The sequence below is a fragment of the Leptodactylus fuscus genome, chromosome 2, assembly GCF_031893055.1.
Source record: "Leptodactylus fuscus isolate aLepFus1 chromosome 2, aLepFus1.hap2, whole genome shotgun sequence".
NCBI classification, from domain to species: domain Eukaryota; kingdom Metazoa; phylum Chordata; class Amphibia; order Anura; family Leptodactylidae; genus Leptodactylus; species Leptodactylus fuscus.
The window spans coordinates 182,402,211-182,429,844 of record NC_134266.1 but is presented as its reverse complement, the minus strand read 5'-3'; the positions used below and the strand labels follow the sequence as shown (position 1 = coordinate 182,429,844).

The 27,634-nt window shown below is 38.1% G+C and overlaps 1 protein-coding gene across 2 annotated transcripts in view; it reads right to left on the bottom strand.

Annotated features, from left to right (window-relative positions):
• The window catches only part of ANKRD10 (ankyrin repeat domain 10), a 70,256-nt gene extending 43,098 nt beyond the window's left edge, over positions 1-27,158 (bottom strand). The window contains exons 1-6 of one of the 2 annotated variants that reach the window (XR_012715091.1): positions 26,869-27,158; positions 25,941-26,093; positions 23,228-23,319; positions 10,261-10,499; positions 9,091-9,174; positions 2,208-4,623 (exon numbers count right to left, since the gene is read on the bottom strand). Coding sequence is in view for 1 of the 2 variants with exons in the window: in XM_075265290.1 (XP_075121391.1) it covers positions 4,187-4,623; positions 9,091-9,174; positions 10,261-10,499; positions 23,228-23,319; positions 25,941-26,093; positions 26,869-27,072 (1,209 nt within the window). In the remaining variant the exon portion in view is untranslated. Of the gene's footprint in view, positions 1-1,986; positions 4,624-9,090; positions 9,175-10,260; positions 10,500-23,227; positions 23,320-25,940; positions 26,094-26,868 lie in introns of those variants that run through there. The other variant, XM_075265290.1, reaches the window with a different exon arrangement.
• Positions 27,159-27,634: the final 476 nt, after the last annotated feature.

Here is a 27,634-nt window from a genome sequence, read left to right as displayed (position 1 = left end):
ATTTAGTCACAGGTAAAGTAGAAACCTGTTTATATAGGAAACCTTCAGCAGGGAATTCAGTGCTATTAGCCACAAGTCATCATCCTGGACATACGCTAAAGGCAATTCCTGTAGGTGAATTACATTGAACCCGCAGAGCATGTACATCTGATTCTCAGTATGCACTTCAACAAAAGGCCACTCTTGACAGACTGCGGGCTCGCGGCTACCCGAAGTGGTCTTTAAAGCGAGCTGCTAACATCGTTGGGTCTAAAACACAAGCATCATTACTGAGAGCTGATAATTCTAAATGTAACAATGGTAACGGTAAGATGGTTTTTTTCGACCCCCTACAGTCGACAATACACAAAAATTGTAAACATTTTCAAATGTAATATGACAATCTTATGCCAAGATGTCATAACAAAAAATATCTTACGAGATGGTATTAGATTTGTGGCTAGGAGGGGACAAACCATAGGTGACCCATCTATCTCCTAGTATGTTTAAGAGTGAACAAAAAGTAAAACTTGGCTGGACCTTAAAGGTTTTTATAAATGTGGCCTTAATCGTTGTACTATGTGCAAATTTGTTTAAAAAAAAAAAAAGCAAGACCTTTCATAATGCAGATTATTCGGAGACATATGATATTAATTCTTTTATGAACTGCAATAGTGACCATACAGTCTATATTGTAGAATGTGATATATGTGACAAGCTTTACGTGGGATGCTCAATTAGGGCTCTAAAAAATAGAATTTCTGAGCATGTCTCTGATAGTGGCAGGATGATTGAAAATACTTCAAACGTATCGAAACATTTTGCACATTTCCACAAAGGGAATACATCCAGTTTAAAATTTTACGGGATTGAACACGTTGAAGAACTTGCAAGAGGAGGGAATTGGAGGAAAAAGCTCCTTTTAAGAGAAGCCTTCTGGATTATGCGCCTTGGTACGCTTAATCTGGGAGGTTTAAATATAAGATCTGATCTCTCCTTCATTTATTAACATGGCTAATAATATTCATGTCAAGGTTTGTCATTTTTTTGATTTGATCTGTTTTGATATAAAGGTTCATTCACATTGTTCAATAAAATATGTCCATAACGTTTTCTAGTTGGTTCTTCTCTAGGGTTTAAACATATGGTTGAATTGAACCGATTACTACCCGTAGTATATGAGCTAAAGCATTATGGGAGTTGTAGTTTGTTCCCAACATAGAGGTAGTAGTTCCGCCTTTATTTTTGTTACGTATATTGGGATGGTGAGTTGTTCCGGTTTTAAACAAGTGTGGAACATTTAGGCATTTTAGAATATGATGCATATACCGGTTTTATGATTAATGTTTAATTCCTGTTATATTCGGTCCAAAGTTATGTCAATTCATTACATTAGAAAAAATGGTGTATTGTGTATACCTCTGTATTTTTTGACTAATATGTGCTTTGTTATTGCTATTTATATATGATGGGTTAACTAAAATGGGTGGAGTGAAGGGTCCGGTGTTTCCTTTATAAAGTAATTGATGTTAGTATGTTGCCATGCCATGAGGAAGGTGCATCCGCACCGAAAACGCGTAGCTGCCTTAGGACTCTATTCACCTCATTTTAATGGATAATCAATAAATATCAAAAGGTTTTATACTTAAAACTTCAGACCTTGGACATTCTTGTTTCTTCTCTGGTTGAAGCCGAATTTTACAGTTTCTTGTTGCAACATTACATATGGTCTACCTAACAATTATAACATAACAAGAAAACGTATAGATATAAAGGTATAGCAATCCAAGTGACTAAAGTTGGCAAGTTTATTTCATCATTGCTTCTAACAAAAACAAACAAAAAAGCAAAACAAAAAATTATATGCGTCAGCTTGATCATTTTTTTTTTTTTTTTATTAACACAAATATCTTAGGGTACATGCTTTCCCTTTGCAGTGTTTAATTGTATATGATTGCAAAACAAAATGAATGAGAAAAAAAGTCAGTTTTTTGCTTAAAGAAAACAACTATGCCACCAACTCAGAGTATAGGAATTGTTTTTAGAGGAACTGAAAATTAAGAAGAAAACTGAACTTCATAAATCTTATCCAATAAGATCCATATTGCTAGATATATATTTTTTCTTAGGGACTGATCAGAACATCAGTCTTAGCCATATTTATAAAAAAAAAAATAAAAAAAAATTCAAAAACAAAATAAATGTCAATATATATTTTATATATACACACACAATTCATTACACCATGACCATCCAAGCAATGAGTAAGTGGCAAAATTAGTTGTGACTAAGCATTTGTTGATAATCCAAGGGTTTACAATACAAAATGTAACATGAATTCAAGCATGTTAAAACTGTACACACAGAACTAATGACAAAGCTGATCTAGATACAATGCATCTTTCATGTCTAGTTATTTTTAAGGCTTACATAGTAAAACAATCTGAACTCAACTGAAACCGTACAAAGATCAATATTAATATTGACTGCACTTGCTGGCAGTCATTTAGTCTACACTCATTACACCTACCTTCATTTATGTTATTGCAAAATACAAATCATATTCCCTTGTACAAACGTGTAAAGTACAAAGGTCTCTAGAAAAATCTGCTACAAACATAAAAAATGACTTTTACAATAAAAGTCTATGAAATGAAATGTTTACCTTCCACATAAAGTATTGTAAATGTTAAAGAATAGAAAAGCTTCTTTAAATTTTAGAAGCAAGCTTTCCTAAAATATAAAATAATGATTCTTTAAATTCAACTTGAATTGTTTGCCTTTCTTCTGCTCTAAGAAAGATTCAAAAAAGGTCTCGATCCACTTTTCTTCTTTTTTTTGGTTAAAACTGTTCATAAAATAAAAACATGGAATGAATTGGCTAGCAGTATAAACCCCAAGTACAGGGCAAGTATTTAGTATTTCATACCAAATTTAAAAAAAAAAAAAAACTTGCTAGATTTACTAGAAAAATAAATTTCCCTTACTATTTGCATAGCAGTTAGAAAAAAAAAAAAAAAAAAAGTCTAAAAAAATCTACAAACACAACAGCGTCATATTTGACACAATGTGGAAATAAAAGTTTTTGGTTTTTTTAATATAGCATGGGGGGGGGTCCACACAAAAACATCTACTACCCATCATATGGCACATTCTACAAACTGCCACATATTTTGGAAACAGCCAACAATTTTATGACCAATTTTGATTTTCTGGCAGTATGTGTGTCATTTCTAATTTTTTATATATACTTTATATTATATATACACTTTATATTAAGAATTATTATCATTGTCTCCTTTCTGTGAAATCCTTAATATTTTTACATTTCCCCCCTTGCTTCTTAAATGAGAGCTGTTCAAGCCCCTACTCCAAACAGAGTTACTCAGTGAGAAGCAGGGCATACGGGGCTGTGCCCCATGTAGAAATGTAGAGAAAGGGAGGGTCATTTCAAACAGATATTGTAGCATTATAAAAGGTAAAAAACTTACTTTTCTTGTCATATAAGAGAGGACATTTTCTTTTATTGACAGGTTGCAGTGCTGTCTAAATTATTTCCAGAGAGATCACTGGTTGAAAAAAAAAGTCAGTATTGGGATTCTTATAGCATATATATTACGCATCTGCATATAAATATCCTAATCCGGACTGTTTTTTCAACCAGTGATCTCTCTGGAAATATAGATAGCACTGCAGAATCTCCTCATATGAAACCAAAAGCAAGTTTTTACGTTTTATAATGCCCGAAATATAACCATTTGAAGTGACCCTCCCCTCATTTTCTCTACATGTAACAGTCCTATACTCCAAGACATAATATTCAGTAAGAGACAGAAGCTTTCAATACAGAAGGGGATTTCACAGAAAAGAAATAAAATCTGTAAAAGCAGATTGCAAATACTGCCAGAAAATCAAAAGTTGTCAAAAAGTTTAGTTACACTTTAACTTACACATACAAATAGTGGTTGTGAAAGTGCTTTGTTTTCATAAGTAACTCTTTTTGTGTATAGTCATTTATTATAAGCAGTGACTTCAAAAAAGCAACTGCAACTGACTAAATATAGACCCCACGCCGCCCATGTTTAATTTTCCATAAAGTATTGGAACAAAAAAAAAATTACATGTATATAAACGGGTGATAATTTTCTATATATCTGCATTTTAGATACCAGGTTTTAGGAACAAACAACAACTTTCTTTATACACCTCAGAATCCCTGATACTGATGAAGTGTGCTTATGAATGTACTTTTATACCTATGCTCAACATTGACCGAATCAGAATGTTCTAGAAGACTACTATACTCAGGTAAGCTTTCAGCAGAATCTCCAAATCCATGGTAGTGCCCATACTGTAAGACATCAGCAGTCTCATCGCTCAAAGAAGGCCTAGGAGTCACCCAACTACCAGGGCTCCCATTAACATGCAAAGAGCCACAGGTTTGAGACTGTATAGCACTGTTATTTTCAGCACAGGTTCCATGTTCCTCAGGGCTCTCGCTCTTGCCATTTTTGAGAGTGACAACGTTGACTCCTTGGGACAACTGAAGGCACTTTGTTGGACTTGTTTCCATGTCTCCAAGCGGTGCATTAAATCCATTACTTGCTTGTCCATTTGCCAATGTGGTGAAGCTACCATTCACATCTGCATCAAGAAACAAACCTGTCACAAGTGTGGAAAACGCTTATAGAAAGCCATGGCTAAAAAGAAGATTCAGTAAAATAAATAAAATAAAATCACAAACGATAATTTGAAGTGCAGTAGATCTGTTGTGGAGTTGCAATGTGGAATCATAAAATCTGTGGATATTTAGAGTAATATTCACATAGATGAGGTTTTTAAGCTCCGTCTATAATTCCTCACAGATATAGGAGCATGCTGCACACTCAAATTGTACGTTAAAGGTATTGTCTGACGATTAAAAGGTGTTTATATTTTTAAAACGGAAATTCTTTTAACTTGCTTTAATCCTTTCCCAACATCTCGCCATCCATGTTTGGCCAAGGTTGGCTATTTTAATATAGCATCAGCACAAAAGAAAGAAATGCACGGCCTTCACCAAAAGCGTTGTAACATCTTAAAATTCTGGGTGCTTTCTTAAGCTTGCTGGATGAGAAAGCACCCAGTGGGTGCGAATGATTGTTGCTACACTTCTTTTTTCCAAGCATGCTTCCCCCACATGATGGTGCTGTTAATTCAAGGAAAAATTTCAAGATTTTACAACGCTTTTGGCGAGTGCCCTGCATTTCTTTCTTTTGTGCTGTTGCTTTATGACACTAATATTTGGCAGTAGAGCACCACCAGTCTTCGTTTGACCACACTGCATATAATCCCTTAGGCTGATCTTACACGACCATAATGCTTTTACGGTCCGCATGTTGCTGATCATCAATATACACTCCGCAGATGCCCATAAACTGCCGCACTCGCCCATAAAGTTCTATGGGCAAGTCCGTGCAGTGCTGTGAATTGCGGCCATTACAGACATGTTCTAAAAAGTGCGGACCTCGGTTGCGGCCCGGCACACCACGGATAAAATATCCGGTGGTGTAAGAGGCAGCATTGAGTATAAATGTGTCCTCCAATGGTCCGCAATTGAAAACCCTCAATTGCGGACCATTTGCGATCTTAAACTACGGTCGTGTAAGACCAGCCTAAGCAATCTTTGACACCTTTATTGCTTCTTTGATTGGACTTATTTTAATATAGCGCTAACCCAGGAGCCGTCTGACAGTCTCCAAGAAGCCCTCATACAGCAACGGAGCTGAAAAATAAATAAATTAAAACTTTTGGATGGAAAGAAGAAAATTAAAAGCTGAAAGTGATAGTTGCAGTAAAGGATGAATTATCAGTTGCAAAACTTTCTTTTGGCCAAGAAGTTTCCCTTCCACATTTATTCTGGCACATCTTTCCCCTCTCTCCATACCTATAAAGTAATTGTATGTTTTGTCTTATTTCATTTGCTAAACCAGCCCTTTTCTCCTCACGGAGAGAGGTAGGAGGCTGCAGCTTAGCTAATGAACTGAGCCATGCGGCCACCCTCCTCCTCATATCATGGCACACAAGTTGAATAATGCTGGAGTGTTTCAATGGTGAAGACTGCAGAAGTTTGGACAAGAATGCTAACTATAATGTAACTTGAGATCACTACAAGTAAAGGGATATTCCAGTCAGAGCAAGGAAGCTCTGTGCTGCAAACATGACGTGCTGCTCAGACAGGGCTCCAGTTTTGAATATAGAGGCAGGAAGGACAGCACAAGTCGCTCCATTCATTTAAACAAAACTACTAAAGATAGCCAAGTGCGGTGTTTGGGCTATCTCTAGTAGTCCTGCTCAAATGAAATAAGGAATCTGTTTTACCGCTACATTCAAAATTGGAATGATCAGTGAATTAAAAGAATAACTTACTCAAATCATATATTGAATTAAACTTGTATTATGATTTACTTGAATTGTCTAAATAAACAAGCAATCTAAATAAAATTGATTATAAAGGCACTTTAGGACCATTAGGTTGTAGGAAAAAGGTCCTAGGTAAATGTAATACTGCTATAACTTAGCTCATTTATATTACATATGCAAATAGTGATAGTGAGCTTGAAGAATGAAAATATTTAACCTAAAATGGTTATTATTGAGATTTTTGAATAATAACGATAATAATATTGAGTATGTCCAGGACAATGCAGAAATAAAATCTAAAGTAGATTTTCCTGAATTCCACTGTAGAACAAAGGCAAAAGGGTTTTTTTTGTAGCAGAATTTACAACAAGCAGAAATTCAACTGTAGAGACCTCCACAGACCCTGAGAATGAAGGGTCATAGCACTTCCAATTCATGATGTGCCTATTCCTCCAATATAGTTGTTAATTCAGCTAGTATTACCTTATTTAGTTTTGTACACGAGTTAAAGGGAGTTTGAGTCCAGAACCAAGCATATCAATCCAGCCCTGCAGAGAATTGTGTTAGAATCAACTGAATGAATAAATCTAAGTTTTCCCTTTGTCAATCGGTGCCTTTGTTGCCAGATACAGTTTTTTGTCGATATGCAAATCAGACTTTTAGAGCAATGCTGCAATGAGTTAAGTGGCATTTCTCCAAATAGCTGATTTGCATATTGACAAGAGAGTATTTTTTACCAAACGAGGCACCAGGTCTCATAGGGAAATAACCGTTTGGTGACCCTATCCTATCTGCAAGGCTGGGTTGATATTCTGGATTCTGGTAAGAAACACTTTAAATCAGGGAAGTCAAACTAATTTTCACCAAGGGTCACATCAGCGTTATAGTTATAGCCCAGTGAAGGCAACCATAAGGCTGATGTTAACCTATTGTTAAATAGCACAAAAGAGGTTTGTAAAAATGCTTACCCATTTTGTTTTCTGGCAAACATAGCCCTCCCCACATACACACAGATATTGGTAACCACTACAAGTAATTGTTCTCCCCACCCCACAAACAACATTCCTCCCACTTCCTTCAAAGCACTGATTTGGCTGTGCACCTCTCCCGACTACCACCCCTATATCTGATTGTTCCGCCTTTGACCGGAAGGTCCACTGCAGTTCCCAGCTATGGAGTGATGGGAACCTTCCAGCTGTAGACACAACAAACTTGGTAACGCAGCATAAGGAGACTCCGTGCAGCTACACCATTAAAGCCACACTGAGACGTGGGCTGGATTTGGCCAACAGGCCTTGTGTTTGACACGTGCTTCAAGGCAAAAGGTTCATGCCTTCCTCTGGGATGGACTGTTCAACACAGGCTCTCCACAGGGGGGAGACAGAAACTTCTGTCACTAACTACAGCTGAGCAGTCAATTCCTGTCACACAGCTATAATAAAGGAGCTCACAGTTCAGCCTCACTAACTATACACTTATACACTTATTTAGGAGACTATAGAGAGAAGAATAATTAGTATCTACCTGTAGTTGGGCAATGTAAAGTCTTTAGTGTTTTGGTAGGAGTGCTTCTTTAATCAGTGATTTTCCTGGTACCTTAATGTGTACAGAGCTGTGGTCAGCCTTTCACACAAAAGCAGTGAAGAATGCACTCTGTGGAATTAGCACTTAGTCCCATTCTTTCACAGAATGGCTCAGAAGTGGGTCATTACTTTATAAGATGGGAGTGTAAATTTTAAGTGTGGCCCAAAGTTTGTTTCTGCTGAATAGCTCAAATGGACCTCCCAAGGAAATTACAACTTCTTCTTAAAGAGGAGAATTGTAGCCTTTACAATACCCTGAAATGATATAACTGGCACTACAACTATATTATACCCAGTTACCATGGCAGTGTATGTCATATTTTCAGAATACTGACCTTTCTACCAAAAAAGAGAAAACTCATAACTGTTCCTGAAAAAAATCCTCACTGCCTGAAATAAAACATAAGCCAATCTCCTAAATAATTGGGCTTGTTTCACACTACCGTTGTAATCCGTTATTTTAATCCTTCAGAGGATCAGAACAATGGACACCAGACTTATGGACTCTGAAGAAAGTCTTATGTTTGTTTCAGTCAATCTCATAGTTTGTATCTGGTAATCTAACAAATATTCACATTCTTTGGCGGTATCTACATAAAACGTAGAAAACCTTTACTGTTGTAAACCAAAACAAGTGCACAACAATTTTATACCGATTTTAATAACTACAACATTCACACCATTAATGTAAAATATCCAGTGTATATACTCAAATTTACATTTGTAAAATTCACCTGCTCAGAATAAAATTGAATAGAAGAAAACGTAACATAATGGTAGTTAAAGCCTGGTTAATTTAGAACATGTGTATATAATACTTGACACAAGTACTGCATGGGTTAATGCTCCTCATTTATCAGGTTTTATAGATCCCTCCCAAAGTCTTTATTATGTTTTAGAACATATGAAGTTATGATACAAATCAGAGAAGGATGATATGGATACCATTACTTCATACACGAAAACATTTAGAAATAGGCATATTGGCTGATGCAACGAAAAGGCGTTTGCATTGGAGACACTGTGCAAATACTATTTGCTGGTCTAACAGATGTGCTCTCTTGTGGTTTCAGATCTTCAACCAGTTGTGTGCCGCAGCATCTGTCAGAATATTGCCCAATCCCACCTGATATCTCTGAATGATTTTCTACAAGCATACTCTCGTCTTCTACACCTTCAGCCAAATTAGCCCGTAGATGAATGCTGCCTCCTGAAAGACAAGCAATAAATGCAAACACTGAGTGTGTGAAAGAATGCAAAACAAAACATGCAAGAGTAATAGATCTCAAAGAGAACCTGTCATGTTCTTAAACTGTCAAGTAATGACCTGTACACTTGTGCCCCTCTAAACCTTCTCTTGCAGCAAAGTGAAGTTATAAATATTTGAAAACCAGTAATATTCAAATGAACCCCAAGTAGTCACATGGGCAGGGAGCAGCTTCAGTCTAGCCACATCTCCCGCACAAGGCTGGCACCCTCACAGTGTTCTCACTCCTTGATATCACTTTGCTGCAACAGAAAGATTACAGAGGGGCACCGCTATGTGGTAAGGAATGCCCCCTCTCACAGTACATCACTATAAACGCTGCTGTGAGGAAGGGCGTTCCTGACTGACTGTCAAACGCCCTTCTGACAGTGAAGACCTATGGTACTGGCACAATAGCTCTTCACTGGGGGCACAGAAAGGGAAAGCCAATAGTGCGCTGAATTCTGTCGGCTTTTTAGCGGTGTATTAAACTGCATGTGCCCCAAATGGTGAAAGGTCCTCTTTAAAACCAGAGAATCTGCTGGTTTTATTACAGTATTTATAGCCTGGACAAAAGAGCATGACCATGACTGAACCCAATTTCGTTTTTATGCCAGTACATGGCTAAGCATTAGAGATGACCGAGTACTGTTCGGATCAGCCGATCCGAACAGCACGCTCGCATAGAAATGAATGGATGTAGCCGGCACGCAGGGGGTTAAGCGGCCGGCCGCCGTCAAAGCGGAAGTACCAGGTGCATCCATTCATTTCTATGGAGCGTGCTGTTCGGATCGGCTGATCCGAACAGTACTCGCTCATCTCTACTAAGCATATCTTTTACACAATTTAGCAAAAACACAAAATGCAATCTGTTCTAATTCATACAGTCCAGTTTGAGGGATGCTCAACGTAGGTAGACCCATACAAGTTTTTGTGCTAAATATTTGAGGACTTCTCCCTGCCACCCCCCTCCCCTCCAAGTACCCATCAGGTCAGTTTATTCTAAAAGGTTCTCAGATAAGATTAGTAGAGAAAAGTGGAGTTTCTTACCTTCAGTTCTAAACTTCTTGATGGCATAAGCCTCTAAATCATGAAAAGATCGCTTGCGATTTATTGTGCCACCATTGAAATGATTAGAGGCGCTGCCTTGGTGGACTCCATTTAAGGAGCTGCTGTAATAAAAACCGTTCAGCTGACTGTTCTGGAGGTTAAGGAGAAACTGAGCACACTCTTGAAAGCCTTGGGAGTGCGCAAGGTCGGCCGCTGTCAAGCCATTGGCATTCCTAAAGCTGCATAACAAAACACTGAATTAGACACTACATTTTGTACACAGTGAGCCCTCAGTGGCTAACTATCTGAAGGCTAAACAATCATACAACCATACAGCAAAAACTCATTTAATCTAGTCAATCCTTTCCTTTCCAGGAGATTTCAGCTATTTCTAAACACTTCATTTCTAAAACACATAAAATTCTAAACGCTTGGTTAAACTTTCCTAAACTTCATTTACAGTTAGACAAAAAATACAAAAAAACAAAACAAAACAAAAACTTAGGATCTGACAGTGCCTAGAATGACAACTAACTCAAGAGTACAAAAGCAAATGTTTACTATACCTATGCTATAAACTTAAATAGAGTATGACAACAGCTATTTCAATTGAATATTACCAAATATAGATTGTCTGGGGCATTTGTCATGTCTTGGCTGAGCTGGGGTGTTAGTCACAGTATGTTACACAAAACCTGTAACTCCTACTGGTTGGAAGCGGACTAGCACAGACAGGACATCATGAAGCATTGGATGCTTATCATTAGGATCACACATTGCTTGAATCACAGCTGTAATCTATTTTTTTTTCTGGTGCATCAAGATGCAGAAAGGGTTAAGGTCAGCATCAAACACAGTAACCCTTCTAATTCTACATTAAAATTCAGATTAGGCAGAAACATGCAGAGTGCAAATCGCCATCCACCACTTATGATTTCCACATTCATAACTGTAGAAAAACACTGGCAAAGTAAATCATGACATTCCTAAAATAATCTGTGTGGGGACAAAGGTTAAAGGGTTTTGATTTAGGAAATTTATAATCTTATCAAAAAGGGATGTTTTGTGTTAGTACAGCATTTGACACTGATGGACCTATTCTCAGGATAAGGCATCAGACTGTCATAAGTATCAGACTGGTGGGATTCCCAGGCAATCTCTGGTGTCACAAAGTTTACAGGGACCACTGTATAACAGCTGTGTTGAGTACTGCAGTTCTGTTCCTGTGTAAGTGAACAACAGCTGAGCTGTAATACTCTAGGATTGACCCTATACAGAGGGCAGAGAAGTTTGCTTGCTTTATAATCTCTGTGTCGGAGGTTGCCTGTAAAAGCTGACTAGTGAGTGGGTCATCATGAGCAGAAACAGCCCCCAGTCTAGCAGAGCCACCTTTAAGTCTATAGTGTTACAACAAAATGGGGCGCAGATAGTCTTAAGAAGTTTTAGATATGGCACTTAAATAATCTTAAAACCTTTATGGATTACAAATAGTTGATCATAACCTCTAAGGAACACACAAAGCATTGCCTTTCTGATTTCTAATTCGTAGTGATTGAAAGCTCTGGGACTATAAACATTATTACAACATAGAAACCACTGACTTAAATATGGTCCTTATTATTACTTTTAAGGTATTTTGAGTATTCTAAAGTTGAAAGAAAACATTCTTAAGTTGAACACTGCTATTCTAGCGGTCAAAGTATTAGAATAAATCTAATTTGATAAAGTACAGTTAAGCATCTGTGATTTTTAAGCAAAATGTGATTCTGAATTAAGAAATGAAAAGAATACATATATATATATATATATATACACACTATATATATATATATATATATATATATATATATATATATATATATATATATGAGGCTGCTGGAAAGCCATAAATTAGAAGCGTTGACCATGGCTAAAGGTTTGTATAATGAATATACAGCCTTGCATAACAAAGAAGCCTTGCAAAGTGATAGGATAGATCTAGCCTGTCAATGTGTATAGTATAATCGCTGGTCTAAGCAGCACTTGGTGGTTTAAAACGGTTCACTTTACTGAGTGAGGGGGAAAAGGGAGTTGTAAATAAAGCCAAGTATTTAAGCCATTGAAAAATGTCTTTGGGCACTGACTAAACCTCTCCTCACTTTTAAAAGACTGCCCTGGGTAAAAGTAAAGCAAACAAGCCTCTTAACATTTCCAATTATTTTAATGGAGGAAGGACTCTAGGTTTACCCACAAGACATTTAAGGTTTATTTAAAAGTTTCCTGTACTTTTGCTAAAGCAAAGGTGCAGGGGTGGTCAAGCGTTATGCAAGGCTAAGGCCCCACGTTGAGGAAACGCAGCTTTTGCTGCGGTTTTTTGAGCCAAAACTAGGAGTGGATTGAGCAGAAAGGAGAAGCAGAAGTACTTTTTATATATTTCCGATTCCTTTTGTAGTCATTCTTGGCTTTGGCTCAAAAAACTGGAGCAAAAATAAATAACTAAATATAGCTGCGTTTCTGCAACACGGGGGCCCAGCCTAAAGCTGTAAACATTTACTGCATGAAATGGAAAGAGCAATACAATAAAAAGGTAGGCAGATAAAATTATACTGGTAAGCAAAATAAAGTACATGAACAAAAAAAAAAAAAAAAAAAGTCAAAGGAAATTAGGAGCATCTACAATGCATTTGGGTACAAGACAGTTCCAAAGGTTTAGGTTGTAGTTAGAAAATATGGAAGGAATTATCTATACTATCAAATATACTGTAGCCAGATCTCCTAATTGTACTGTATCATCTTTTAGGCTCTGATATAACATATGTGCTGGTTCTTCTGCTGATGGCTATATCTATGCTTGGTCTCATAGCGAGTTAAGTTTATTTTAAAGAAGGCTCAAGGGAGTTTGCCTTTTTTTGATCTCCAACCATTAAAGTAGTATTCCCATCTCAGACAATTATTGCATATCCTATAGACATGCCATACATGTATGACAGATGCGGTTCCCAACGATGGGATACACTCCTATCTTAATAAACAAAGGTCTCTCCAACCTTGTCTTGCAGCTGCTGTGAGAGGAGAGCTTGATGTGCTTAAAAATGGCCCTCTATTCACTTCTACAGAAGGGCTGAAAATAGCAGAGCAAGCATGGAGACATTAGCAGGAATGTTGTCATAAGAAAGCATGCAGTTGTAATGCAATCTGTAATGGGGAGAATGGTTGGTTTGTCATTGATATTAGATTTGGAGACATACTGAACAGAGTAATGTCATCTTTTTGATTTGCACTAAGAGACACAGTGGCCATCAAAAGTTACTTGAAAGTAAAGGGAAAACAGCCCAGATGAATGTGAAGCGTAGTTCAATGCTATGGTTAGATCATCAATAAACCCACAACAGAAAGTTATTCTATAATTGGGGTGAGATTTACTAGGCAATATATGGCACAAATATGGAGCAATGGGCATAAAAAAAGCAAACAAAAAAAAAAAAAAAATCTTTCCTTGCACTTCTCTTATTAAATGTTTTAGCCACCTTTTGGGTTGTTTGACTATGGAATATGGGCCATATTGACCATAGTGAGAAATAGGTAGGTCTTTCACAAAAGGAAATGGACCTTCACAGCTCTAATATTGAAGAAATATTCAAAGGATTGATCATTAAAGAGGACCTTTCACCATCTGGGGCACATGCGGTGTAATACACTGCTAGAAAGCTAACAGTGCGCTGAATTCAGTGTACTATAGGCTTTCATGTTCTGTGCCCCCAGTGAAGAGCTATCGGTCCTGGTACCGTAGCTCTTCACTGTCAGAAGGGCGTTTCTGACAGACAATCAGAAACGCCCTTCCTAACGGTAGCGTCTATAGCTCTGTACTGTGAGTACTGCTTATCGCCCAGCGATGATCAACCCCCGACCCCCCCAGTGCTAGTCTGTCGGCGAGTACTATCAGGAGGGGAGGGAGGCATTCCTCACTGCTCTCACAGTACAGCACAACAGACGCTGCTGTGAGGAAGGGCGTTACTGACTGTCTAGTGGTGTATTACACTGCATGTGCCTCAGGTGGTGAAAGGACCTCTTTAATATCTTTATCCCAAAAACCCCTTTTAACATTTAACAATGTGCACCAAAATTTCTGCAAAACTTCTAGGGCAAAGTAAACTATCATTATGTAATATTAATGTATTCCTGCTTTATTTAAAAGCCAAAGTTTTTAGTTCGGAGTTTAATATTCTGGAGTGTGTGTAACGTTAGGGTCCTTTCACTTGTCTGCATCAATATGGAGACCTGCAACATGGCTAAATGTAGGCTGCTTAAGTTTGGAACAGACAAGAGGGGTTGGGTAAGGGGAACGCAATCTGCAAAATGATGCGATATATATATACTATCCCCAATATTGTCATTATTCATTTCGCTAGGCTTGCCAAATCCATGGTGTGCAAGACTACAAAGGATGGAGAGAAGACATCCCTATTTTGTGTCTGTATGGATAATTACAGGAATGGGAGGGGTAAAGGGATTAAAGCAAAAAAACAGCCACTGTACCACTATAAGTAGCCAATTCAAATTATAATACTGGGTGTGGAGAGTATTAAAGCAAAGTTATAAGGGAATTGAGAAGCATTAGATTTGAGAATTACAACAATAGATACAAACCACTAATCCTGAGGTAAGCTTCTCCTCAAGGAATGAATTATAAAGACATTCAATGTTAATATGTATAGGTATATCTTAGTATGAGTATGTTAAATCATCTGGGTCTAGATCTTTGCCCAGTTAGAATATTTTTGATTGTATGTTTGATAATAGCTTGGATGAGATATAGGATCTCAGAATTTTTCAGCTAACAATTTAATCTAGTTTTTTGGCAAAGCAAAAGTATATGAATCTAATGAATTAGGATACATCTGAAAGATAAACTGATGGAAGATAGAAATAAAATTACACAAGATAGCATCGCAGACAGCGCATTATACTTTTAGTGCTGTTCAGAAAGGGTCATGATTGGCGAGCTAAAAGAACTGAGCATGTATACTGTTCAGGAGTGTAAGTTTCACGTTTCATGATATCTTAGGTTTAGGACCTTCCTCAAACAAATACATGCATATAACAGTTTATTTTGTGCTAAATAGGAAGTTTTGCACACAATGAAAAAAAAAAAAAAAAGATTAAAATGGTTCTAAAAAAGGATCTATAAATGAAATGAAAATATCACAAAAGTGCTGTGGACTGCACATAAGAGTTACTTGCTAAAACCAGAAAGACAATTTACAGCAGACATATGGATATACGGATGCTATGTGCCAGTAGGATTACAGCATTGTGAAAACATTTACCATTCTTATAGTAATAACCCCATTATTTTCATTTTGACACTTTATCCTGGATGAGAGGTCCAGAATTGCTGAAAGATATACATTTATATGTAAAACAGTAAAATGGAGACATGGATAAGTTTAGTTTACATATTAGTATGAATATTTTAGCACCATTACTATGTAAATGCCACCAGACAATTTAAGTGGACTCTCACATCTTACTCCCTTTACAGTAAAACAACTATACTCCACCTAGCTATTGTTAGTTAATAGATAAGGCTTACACTGTATATTAGGGTAATATATGCATGCAAGTCTAAAAATTCTATAACTGAATTCCTAAATTAGCATTAAAACCAATCACCGCAACAAATACCTCAACAGTATGCCTTGTGTGCAGAAAGGAAGCGATACTGAACACTCATTGCCACAACTGTAAGGTTTTCGGAGAAGCACCTGTGGCAGTTTCAGCAGTTTCTATTTGGGATGCTCCCCTTTCTAGGATTACTTGAAAAAATCAAGTCAATTCGAATTACGTAGCTGTAAAACATTGACACGTGTAGTTTTTACAGTTTTTTTTTTGTTTTTTCAATAGCGGCTAATTTAAAATAGGGAAATGGCAAATTACAGAAAAATAAACAGAAAACTGATCATGTAAGTGATCACATATCTGTATCCAACATTTAAATGACATTGACATAAACCCCAAAAAGTGTGCTAGAGCCCAAGTTACCATTACGGTTTGTAGACCATGGACCACCTTAAAAATCTATTACAATTTGCCATTAGAGTTGCTAGCGTTAACAGAAAAGGTTCATTAACCATGAAGATAAATTAATTTGAGGGGGAATGTAGTTGAATGTATTTAGGAGTAACTGCTGCATAAATTATAAAAAAGTGAATTCATTGCAAAAAGTGACCGATAGGTTGGTGCAGTTTGACAGAAGGAGTTTAATTTTCATCAAAATGCTGCAAAAATGTGTCAACGGATTCCCAAAAGGCAATTTATTTTATTTGCAGTGTGAACAACCCCTGTATCATTTTTAGACAACTTACTGTCAAGACAAGAACATAAAGGGCTAGTTTGCATGGGGCAAGAGGGGGCGGATATTGGCACAGAATCCTCCTCGAAATCCGCCCCCTCACAATAGAGGTCTATGTAGACCGCTAGCGGAAAAAAGAAGCAAGCTGCCCTTTCTTCAGGCAGATTCCGCCGCGGCATCAGCACCCTCCGGGACTAGTCCCGTTCATTTTGGGCCTAATCCAGAGCAGAAAGCCGCGACGGAATGTGCACACGCGGAATCCCCGTGTGAACTAGCCCAAAGACGCAGTGAGGAGAAAAAAATAAAATTAAAATGACAAATTTTAGTCTTTCTAGGAAAGGAACATGCTTTCGCAAAGAAATGTAAAAATGCTCAATGCTACTCGCCATAACAAAAGGGAAGTATGGAGGAAAAATATTTAACTCACACTTTTTGATGCATTTTCTGAACTGAAAACAGATACATAGTACAGAATTAAGAGCTTCATTAAAGACTGTGCTCTAACTTAGTCAGGAAAAAACACAGGTGGAAAACCCTAGATCATGCCTAATCAAAATAGAAGATTAATTGCATTATTCTAAAAGCAAAGGTTGCTGTTTGTGACAGCTAACGGGGCGTTCACATGTTGTTACAGTCCGTTGCTGTCTTCTGTCATAGGATGACAGCAACAGACATTAAACGGTTGCAGAGAACACACCATTGACTGATTCTGTGTCCTTTCCACACTAATGTAAACAGAAGCTATTTGCAAAGGAACATAAAGTCCTGCATACATAACAAACAAAAGTAAACAAACGATGGAAGATAGCTTCCGTTGTTCACATTAGTGTCAATGGGAATGGACACAGAATCAGTCTGTCTCTGTTTTCTGCAACAGTATAAAAATCTCTGTTGCTGTCATCCTATGACAGAAGACAGCAACAGACATTAGCAATGATACTGTGAACACCCCCTTAGGATTTGCATGAATACACCAGCAGCGACAAATTTATTGTATATTGCTATAAAGCTGGCCATAGACATGCACAACCACCTAGGGCCGGGCAATTATTACTTAAATGAATATCACGATCAATTGAACATTTTACGATTAATAAACAATTATTTTAGGACATTCTTTTTAAATGCCAAGCCACTGAATTTTGCTTTTGATTATTCACATATTAGTAAATTTGACGGTACAGTTTAGATATTGTACAGAAACACATCCTTTATCCAGTGGCAGCATAGGACAGGATGCATGGATGCAAAATAATTGCAATAATCGATGTGGGCAAGTTTACATTGATTAATTGTGGGAAAAATATGCAAATTGTTTTTCAAGATGTAAATAGGAAAACAGATTAATTGGTCATTTTTCAGATAGTTGGGAGAGCTTTAGCCAAGCCTTCAGGAAACTAGATGAGGCAGTTTAAAGGCTGATGAATATAATATAAGTTAAAGGTTTTTTTAAATTCTAATTCATGCTTTAAAATGAAAAAATCAAAAAGAAAGAAAAAATTAACGTGCAAAATACAAAAGCCTTCCAATAAAAATACAAGTCTAAAAGGAGGAGAATGTCTGACTGAATACAGCAGTCATTCTTGTTTGTAGGCATATATTTTATTAAAAGTTAAAAAAAAAAAAAAAAAACACTGTAGTAAATGTGTACAAATGCTACAGATCCATGATATAAAAAAAAAAAAAAAAACACACGGAATTTATGGATCTTTAGTCGATTTAAAAAGAAGCTTGCTTCGAACTGAATTAAATACTTTAATGGAACTTACTTCCAGCTTTGCAACAATGCCATATACAAAAGTGTGTATTTACTAATGTAGCATTCTTCTCCATGCAGTCCATGAACAGGAACACTGCACAATTCAAGTTATTAAAAATTCATTTAAAACCGTTTCAGAAAAACAAATGGCAACGAAGACTACATGTGGAAAATATTGAATTCATGCACAAAAAACCCAAACATTTATCTTCATTGCAGAATTTAAAAAAAAAAAAAAAAAAAAAAGTGGTGCAGAATGCAAAAAAATTTAGTAAACTTAGAGGAACAAAATTGTCAATATATATATATATGTTTTCATATATACTGTGCAAATCTTGAAGGGATCAAGAGCCAATTTAACTGCTAGGAAAATGAAAAGAATAAAGGAAATTTGTAACAAGCATTTAATTCGAAAAAAAACCCCCATTCATTCTGAAACTAAAACTTAGAGAGAGAAGTACCGTATTTTTCGGACTATAAGACGCACTGGACTATATGACGCACTTAGGTTTTAGAGGAGGAAAATAGGGAAAAAAAAATTTGAAGCAAAAAATGGTAAAATATTTAATATAATGGGAGTTGTAGTTTTGCAACAGCTGCAAGGCCACATTGACAGGTGACCCTGCAGCTGTACGGGGACGCATAGAGTGGGTTTTTTTGCGGGGCCAGAAGTACTTTTTAGTTATACCATTTTGGGGAATATCTATTGCTTAGATCACCTTGTATTGAAAAAAAACCCGGTGGTTTATGACATATGATTTTCTACTTTTATATATATTCTAGGGACAGGAGGTGATTTAGAACTTTTATTTTTCATATTTTTAAAGTTTTTTTTTTTTGTTTGTTTTTTACTATTTTATTCCCCCCCGGGGGCTTGAACCTGCGGTCACTTGATTGCAAGTCCCATAGACGGCAATACAAGTGTATTGCCGTCTATGGGACATTCTGTCTATTAGTATTACGGCTGGTCATAGAGACCAGCCGCAATACTAATACAGCAGTGACAGGCCGGGGAGCCTCATTAGGCTCCCGGCTGTCACCCGGACAGGTCGGCTCCTGCGATATCGCCGCGCAGGAGCCGGCCTGCAACTTTACAGGTACGGGGCCGGTGGGGACCGGCCCCGAGGGAGAAGAGGCCCCTGACAGACTGCAGACCCGGCATCCGCTGTACTAGAGAGGCGGATGCCGGGGAGGGATAGACGCCGGGGCCTGAGACATCGCTGCCCTGCCCTGCCTGAAGCCAGCGGCGGGAGCACGGAGGAGTGGAATAGCATCACTCCTCCCGCTGCTGGCTTCAGGCAGGGCAGAGGATCGTAGTGATGTCTCAGGCCCCGGCGTCTATCCCTCCCCGGCATCCGCCTCTCTATTATGGCGGGTGCCAGGCCAGGCACATTCAGACTATAAGACACACCCTTCTTTTCCCCCAAAATTTTGGGGAAAAAAAGTGCGTCTTATAGTCCGAAAAATACGGTAAACGTAGCAGAGACATAATCTTGTAAACGACTTAAATGACTGTCACGAAAGGATAAGAGTAGCAATAAGTCAGCCTTTGGACAATTACCTAGATATATTTTAATTAAAATTGTACAGTGTTGTTCACAAGCAAATTCACAAAGGTAAACTGATGCTTTTGGAACTCAGTTATTAGAGGGTAGGGCAGACAGCTTTAGATCGTTTGGTCTTGCACAGAGTTAAAAAAATATATATATACAGTATATATATATATATATATATATATATTAAGCCTACATAATGTCAATTTGTTTATTCTGGACTTGAGAGATGGTTATTTTGCATTCCTAAATAAATAGGCCAACATTCAGTTCTGTAAACATTTAGCAGTATCTGAAGGGAGATCAGATGACTCATAAATGGCAATTTCTTTTCAGTAAAAATTATAATAATGACTGCTTACATTCACTAAGCAGCCCCACAAAAGGCTAAACAGGGGGCCTCGGTCTTGTATGCAGCCTGGTTGTTTTGGGAAGGGAGCAGGAATTTACTAGATGTTCCCAAAAATATAACTAATAGAAAAGCAAACTGATGCTTTATTCTAATAGGTCTGTAATAGTATAAGGGCCTCCTTACTGTAGGTAAATATCAGGTGATACTTTAGAATAATCTACCATGTCTACATGGTGAATAATGCTTCCTATGACTTGTATCCTGCATTCACCAACAGTTCTCTCCTTAGCTACTGGATGGAGACTTGATGCTGTGAGGTCTTCCATAAACAGTACATGTAGGACACACGAGATTAATCTCTACTTTCACTCATTTACTCAGAAGCTGCAGCACCAAAGTACATATATAGATTCCATATATTTCATACATAAAAAAGGAAATCCTACTTCCCTAATACTATATAGCACACCTCTCAAAACAGCAGTAACATGAAGGACATCATACAGTAATAATGAGAGTAGCTGTAACTGGGGTGAGACAAATCACTTACAGTAGCTGAAGACCTCTCTATGTACATGCCTGGTTTACTTCTGCAGCTCATGTCTCCTCCTCCCATCCTCAGACTTCTACGGGCTGTCTGTAACCCTACAGTGAGCTGATAGACCTTTTTGCCTTCTAAGATGCCATTTAGCAGTGCATGGTGGATGAATTATCAGTTCAAGAGGCAGGGGAAGAAAGGCTGCATAAGTGGAGAAACAGGCATTTTCCCTCATAAGACATATTACAAAGTTTATTTTATTCACTTGTTTTAATGATTTATATGAAACTTGTTTTAAAGGATGGACAGCACTCCAGGTAGTTGAGCTTGCTTGTAAATTATATTCCACATTGGAGCAATATATCATATACAGGGTGTAGATATTGTAAGAGCAAAGAGCGGAGAGCAATGCTTCGGGCTGTGAGAGCCCTTCCCATCTGAACAAGAAGGTGTGATGGCTGCCACATATCTAGCATGAATAGATTTCTCGAGGCCCAGGAGAACTGATCCTGGTAAGGAACCCAAGGATAGGGGAGATGTAGGTCTTCTCTTAGCAAGCTCTGGACAGCTCTAACATGGAGTGAAATAAAACCTACAAGCAAACTCAACTCCCTGGAGTGCTGTCCATCCTTTAATACAAGCTTCTATTTAAATTGGTGGGTTCTGGTCAGCCACCAGTGGAATAAATGCACCCATCTGCAAGCTAAGGAGAGTGCTGCTCACATGAATATTATACAAAGCTTGTTCAAATGACAGGGCCTATGTATGCTCTGAGAACTAGAAAAGGTTTTCAAGCAGCTTTAAATCAGTTCTCCCATCCTTCATAGTTATCAATAAGGTCCTACAATTCTGTTAATGACACTTTTGAAGGAATTTAGTTTCTAGTGTAAAGTGACACCTTTTCACTTTTTTTTTTATTCCATGTGCCCATTTAGTTCTGCCATACTACTGCAAGATAGAAAGTTATTGTCTGTTCTACAGTGAACAGTGGATCCTTAATTGAGAATGCATAGCCATCAGCACTCAGCTCATGAGGTGGAGGCTCCCATTACTATACAGTATGATCACCAGTTGGCATCATATTACTAGTAAATTTCATTAATTTTTCACTTTTTTTCTTACAGGATGTAAATCAGAAAAATACATAATTTGTTATGATCCGTACAGTGAAAATTTATGGAGGGACATACACTTTAATCCGCCTCTTAACAAAATGGGACTGCTGCCTCTAACAGAATTTATCTTTCTGGCATCTGAATCAAGGATTCCATTAGATATGCTGGAATCTTATCCTAGTCAAGACTGAAGGAGATGCTTGCCTTCATTATTAGGTTGTTAAGAGCACTGGATCTTTTTTTTTTTTTTTTTTTTTTTTTTAGTGTAGATTGTGAGCCCCCTATATAGCCCACAATGTACATTTTTTTTTTCCTATCAGTATGTCTTTGTAGTATGGGAGGAAATCCACACAAACACGGGAAGAACATACACAACTCCTAGCAGATAAAGAACTCCAGTGCTGCAAGGCTGCAGTGCAAACCACTGAGCCACTGTGTTGCTCCACTGGATTTTTTTTTTTGCATGCTCCTAAAACTTTCCAGACTTCTATCTTCCATTTTACAGTTGACATTGGCAAGGTTAATGTTTTATTTGTCTACAACTACACAGAGGACACTGATGGGAGGCTAGTTATCTCACAGTCAGACACCAGACTAAGGAAAATGGCTGACTAGAATTGTTCTAGGTTTTGGAATACGTGTACAGCAGGATATTAAGAGAATAATTCCTGGGTTACGTGCATTTTCTAGATTTAGTGTTTTTTTAACATTTGATATATACAAAAGCAGAGCATTTATGGGTTTGTTTTTTGTTTTGCTTACAAAGAGGATGTATTGACCTTCCATTAATAATTTACAGCTACAAATTTGTTCAATCAATACAGAAGTGTGTGTTCTTTAAGGAACCATTATATCATTCAGCACTCATTCACGTAAAGCAAAGACACTAATATTTTTTTGCAGCATAAAGATGAAAAGTCACATATCAGTAAATATGGACCGGTCACGGTTGGGATTTGTATGTGCAAATATACTTCTAGAAGAGTTGGTAGGAAGCACTTTAGAAGGAAATCTATAAACCTTCAAGACAAAAATGGTTAAACAATGCACATAAAACAGCACAACAACATATCTATGATACTACTACTACTATAAAAAGCATTAATGGAAGTGGTTTATAAATTTGGTGTATGCAAGTAAATATAAAAGCACCATGCACTCTAGGTTTTCAGTAATGTGTAGAAACAACAAGCCATATAGCCCAAACTGGGACTACACAAATGAGAGTACTCATTTGCTATTGGGAATATCTATGTGTAATATTTTATTTTCTTAAAATATGCAAAAGCATAAGAAATAGAAACAAAAGAGGTACGTACTCTATTTGTGCTCCATTGGCTACAAGGGCTTTAAGGCAGTCCATACTACCAGCCCTTGCTGCTTTGTGGACAGGGGTCTCACCCACATAGTCCTAAAGAAGGAGAAAGTAAAAGTGAGAAAAGCCAAATATGAAAAAAATTGTTGCAAAACATTATTTCTTACTTCACTAGCCATCTAGAAATGCAACAGATGAACAGCACTCCAAAAAAATAAATAAAAAAGTGAGGATTTATTCCATAGCTATAGAATAAATCCTCATTTTTTTTATTTTTGGAGTGCTGTTCATCTGTTGAATTATCTACTTGTGATCATATACCTGATCACTTGGAACTTGCACCCACTGACCAGGTCAGGTTTCTTTCTGGTGCTCATCAGTACAACTGTTTTTGCATCTAGAAATGTACCTACATACACTCTAAAATCTGTTACTCTCTCAATTGTAGTGCTGCCAGTACTAATAATACTAAGACTAGCGCAGGAAGCAACAGACTTAAAGGGGTATTCCCATCTACATAATAATTATTTTTAATTTGTAGATAATTAAAAGTTAAACATTTTTGCAAATATAAGTAATTAAAAATTCTGCAGCGTTTTAAAGATTTTCTCTAACTTTCTTAGTGGTGACAGTCCGTTATCTTGATCGGTTGCTATGGATACGATACCACCAATGAAGAAACTTTCTAAGGTCAGAAAATCAGCCATGATTTCCTTATTGTGGCCGGGATATCTTCTGATACATGTAGTGTCCCTGCCTGATAACCCGGCTACAATAAGAAAATCATAGCTGGGTTCCTGACAAGTCCCCGACCATAAAAAGTTTCTGCATTGGTGGTCGTATCCATGGCAACCGATCGAGATAACAGACTGTCACCACTAAGAAAGTTAGAGAAAATCTTTAAAACGCTGCAGAATTTTTAATTACTTATATTTGCAAAAATGTTTAACTTTTAATTATCTACAAATATAGATATGATTATGTACATGGGAATACCCCTTTAATGAATTTCCCCTACTGTTTATATTTTACTTTTCTGCAAAATCTCTCTACAAATACAGCCAGCTGTTTATCTGAAATTGAAGAGTGAATTACTTCCGATAATATTCCCCATTTCTCTTGATGCCACCCTTGGGTTTGGGTCAGAAAACTACAGCAAAATCTTAAAAAAACAAAACAAAAAAAAAGCAGATGTTCCAGTCCGTGTGGCTGCAGCACACCTGAAGGAATGGCTTCACTGACAAACAGAGCAGGTCACTTGCACTGTGGGTTGTAGTCACAGAATGTGGATGAAATCTACTTAAAGGGGTGTTCTCATTCCGTAAACATGTTCCAAAAGACAGAGGATAAGTGTATGACAGCAGGGGGCCCTCTCCACAGGTCTCCCAGTGATAAAGAGGAGGAGGTAAATATATTTAAAAAAAAAAAAAAAAATCCAACTAAGGCCATCTTGTGAATGGATCACCAGTGCGACCGACACGCCATCAACTTCTATAGGGCTTCCAGCACAGTAATCTCTGTTAGCACTCACAACGCCATAGAAATAAATGAAGCTCTGGTGACAGACTCCCTTTAAGATAATAGCTTAACTGTAGACTCTAAAGCAGGGGTAGGGAACATACGGCTCTCCAGCTGTTGCAAAACTACAACTCCCAGCATGCATATTGGCTCTGCTGTTCTGGGAACTCCCATGGAAGTGAATGGAGCATGCTGGGAGTTGTAGTTTCACAGCAGCTGGAGAGCCAAAGGTTCCCTACCCCTGCTCTAAAGCATTGCTTCTCAAAGTGGGTAATAACGCCCCCTTGTGGGCACTGGAGGCTTATGGGGGTGGGGCGGTAAATGGCACACAGAAAATTGGGGAGCATTGAAGTGCTTTAGGGGGAGGGGGGCTATGGTTGACTTGTGTTTTAGTAATATTTTTAACTAAAATCAAAACCTACCTACTACACTAATTATTTTGTTCTTATTCCTGCCCAGTTTGAGTGTATAAAATAAGTACTTTATCATGGCTTTTGTAGGTAGTCCATTAACTATCAAATTTTAAACAAGTGTTTGATAACACGATTTGAGCAATCCTGTATGATGCAGCAGGATTATCGATACTTGTTCTAATTTGTGTGAACGTGGATTTAGTTCTGAGGCAACGCTGCTAACTAAAAAGAAAAATAGTTTGAATGTTACCAGCCGAGGTGACTTACAGCTATTTTTGAGTAAATTCGATCCTGATATTAAGAAACTTGTTAAATATCATCAAATTCATCCTTCACATTAGATTAGAATTAAAATTTAAATCAAAAGGTTTGTTTTAACTTGAATAAAAGTTTTTCTAAATATTATTCATAAAGTTGCGTAATTGCTCTCTTTAGAACAGTCTCATTTAAGATGTAAGGTCGAGCTAAGAAACAGAATAAGACTCATAGGCCAGCTATAATTAAATTAAAGTAACGATTGCGATTTTTAAGATGTGGTAAAGTTAAAAATTTTAGGTACGATGGTGGTCAGTAGACAAAATAAGTTTGAGAACCTCCGTTCTAAAGGAATGATCACACTAACTACACAGCGCTACTATATAGAACACACCTAAAATGCAGTATGTTATAAATATTAATATACACAGGGTATTAAGGCTGAGTTTTTGGCATCCAACATTTGATAGAAGATCACTGAAGGAAAACATTTTCAGATAAATATCAAACTTCTATTGCTGATTTGATTACCTGTTTATTAACATGGGCACCTGCTTGAATTAGCCATACCAGGCAGTGTGGATGTCCCCCAAATGCAGCAATGTGAGCAGGAGTTTGAGCAAATCGAGTTGTGCTGGCATTAACAGAGCAGCCTGCTCCCACCAATTGTATCAGGCACTCCAACTGCGAAAAAAAAAAAACGTCAGCAACTAACAGGCAAAAATAAGACGTTAAAACAAACTTCAGAAAAGATTTCCAAGGCGATGTGTTAGGTCGGCGAGGTGTGCGCAGCATTGGTAGAAGTGAACCACAATAATATTACAAATGTCACCTATGTGCTGCAACTAACCCCACCTGACAAAGTGACCTGACAAAGTCAGCGGAGATTTTTAACCCCTTCCTGCTGCAGCTATTTGTCAATTCTCGATTTTTATTTCCTGACTTCCAAAAGCCATAACTTACTTATTGTTCAAGCAGCCAAATGAGGGCTTAATCTGAGGGATACATTTGATTTCATAGAACCATTTTATATTCACTATTATGCTAGCAGATCCCAAACATCCCTCGGAAGGAAATCTTAAGAGGTTTATGTAAAGTTTACTAAACAATTGCAGGGACCTGTGCCATCTTTGAAGGCACCAATAGGAGCCCTGAGCAAGGAGCACGTGGTGTCCCCTCCTGTACACACAGTGCAGAGCTTTCCTCCTGTATACACACAGCGCACACCTCCCGCCTTTGTTCTATAGAACTACAAGCCCCTCCCCGCCTCTGGCTATTAACATAACCCCGCCCCTCCCATTTTTTTTTCTTTGTCTCTGGTCCCTTCAGCCGTCATCCCGCCTCTCTACAGAACGGGAAGGAGCCGAAAGAAAATGGCGCCGTCTCCTCCCACCTTCCATCTCCTCAGTGATGTTCTCGAGCTAAAACAAGACATAAAACCCACTCCCCTCAATGTCACCTTCCCGAAGTGAGCGGCCCAATGTATTGGAGTCCAGCCGTAGCACGAGTCTTCCTTCCCGAGTTGCTGCGCGGTATTCCCGGGCGGGCCCTGAAGCAGAGACTGAAGGCAACCGAGGTCTCCATCCCTGCAAGCTCGGTGTAGAGGGAAGCGTAGGTTGAGAACCTCCTCACTGGAGAAGCCGGGCTCAGAGCACACGGACATCGTAAGAGCAAGCTCCAAAGCACACGCACCCAAACACACACACACCGGGACTGAGGGAGGAGCAACGCACAGCCCCGCCTACTACTAACTCACTGCCGGGGCGGGCGCACAGCGGCATGGCTCTGTATACACGCAGCACAAGGACACGCCCAGGCTGGTCATGTGACTGCTTCTGGCTCTGGGGATAGGCGGTGCCGGCCACACCACAGTGTAAACAGCGGGGTGTCCGGGCAACGTGAGATGCTCGTTACAAAGAGCGGTGGGGGAGGTTAAAAAGGAAAGTAGGGGGTCTTGTGACTTTTGTGGCTTATTTGCGATAACTTTTGTGAATTTTGCATTTTTATGCAATTTTTCACAGCCGCCATGATCTAGACCACTCTTTAAGCGTGTAATGTCACCATGAGGGGGTTAGAGATCCTCGAAATTTTACAAAAATTGTGCCAAGCTGGTAAAATTGGTGTAATTTATGGCAACTGTTGAAGACATTAGTCATGAAGAGAATTGTAAGGCTAAGTTAACACGGCGGATTTTGGTCTGGAATTTGGCGCGTATTGCACATCAA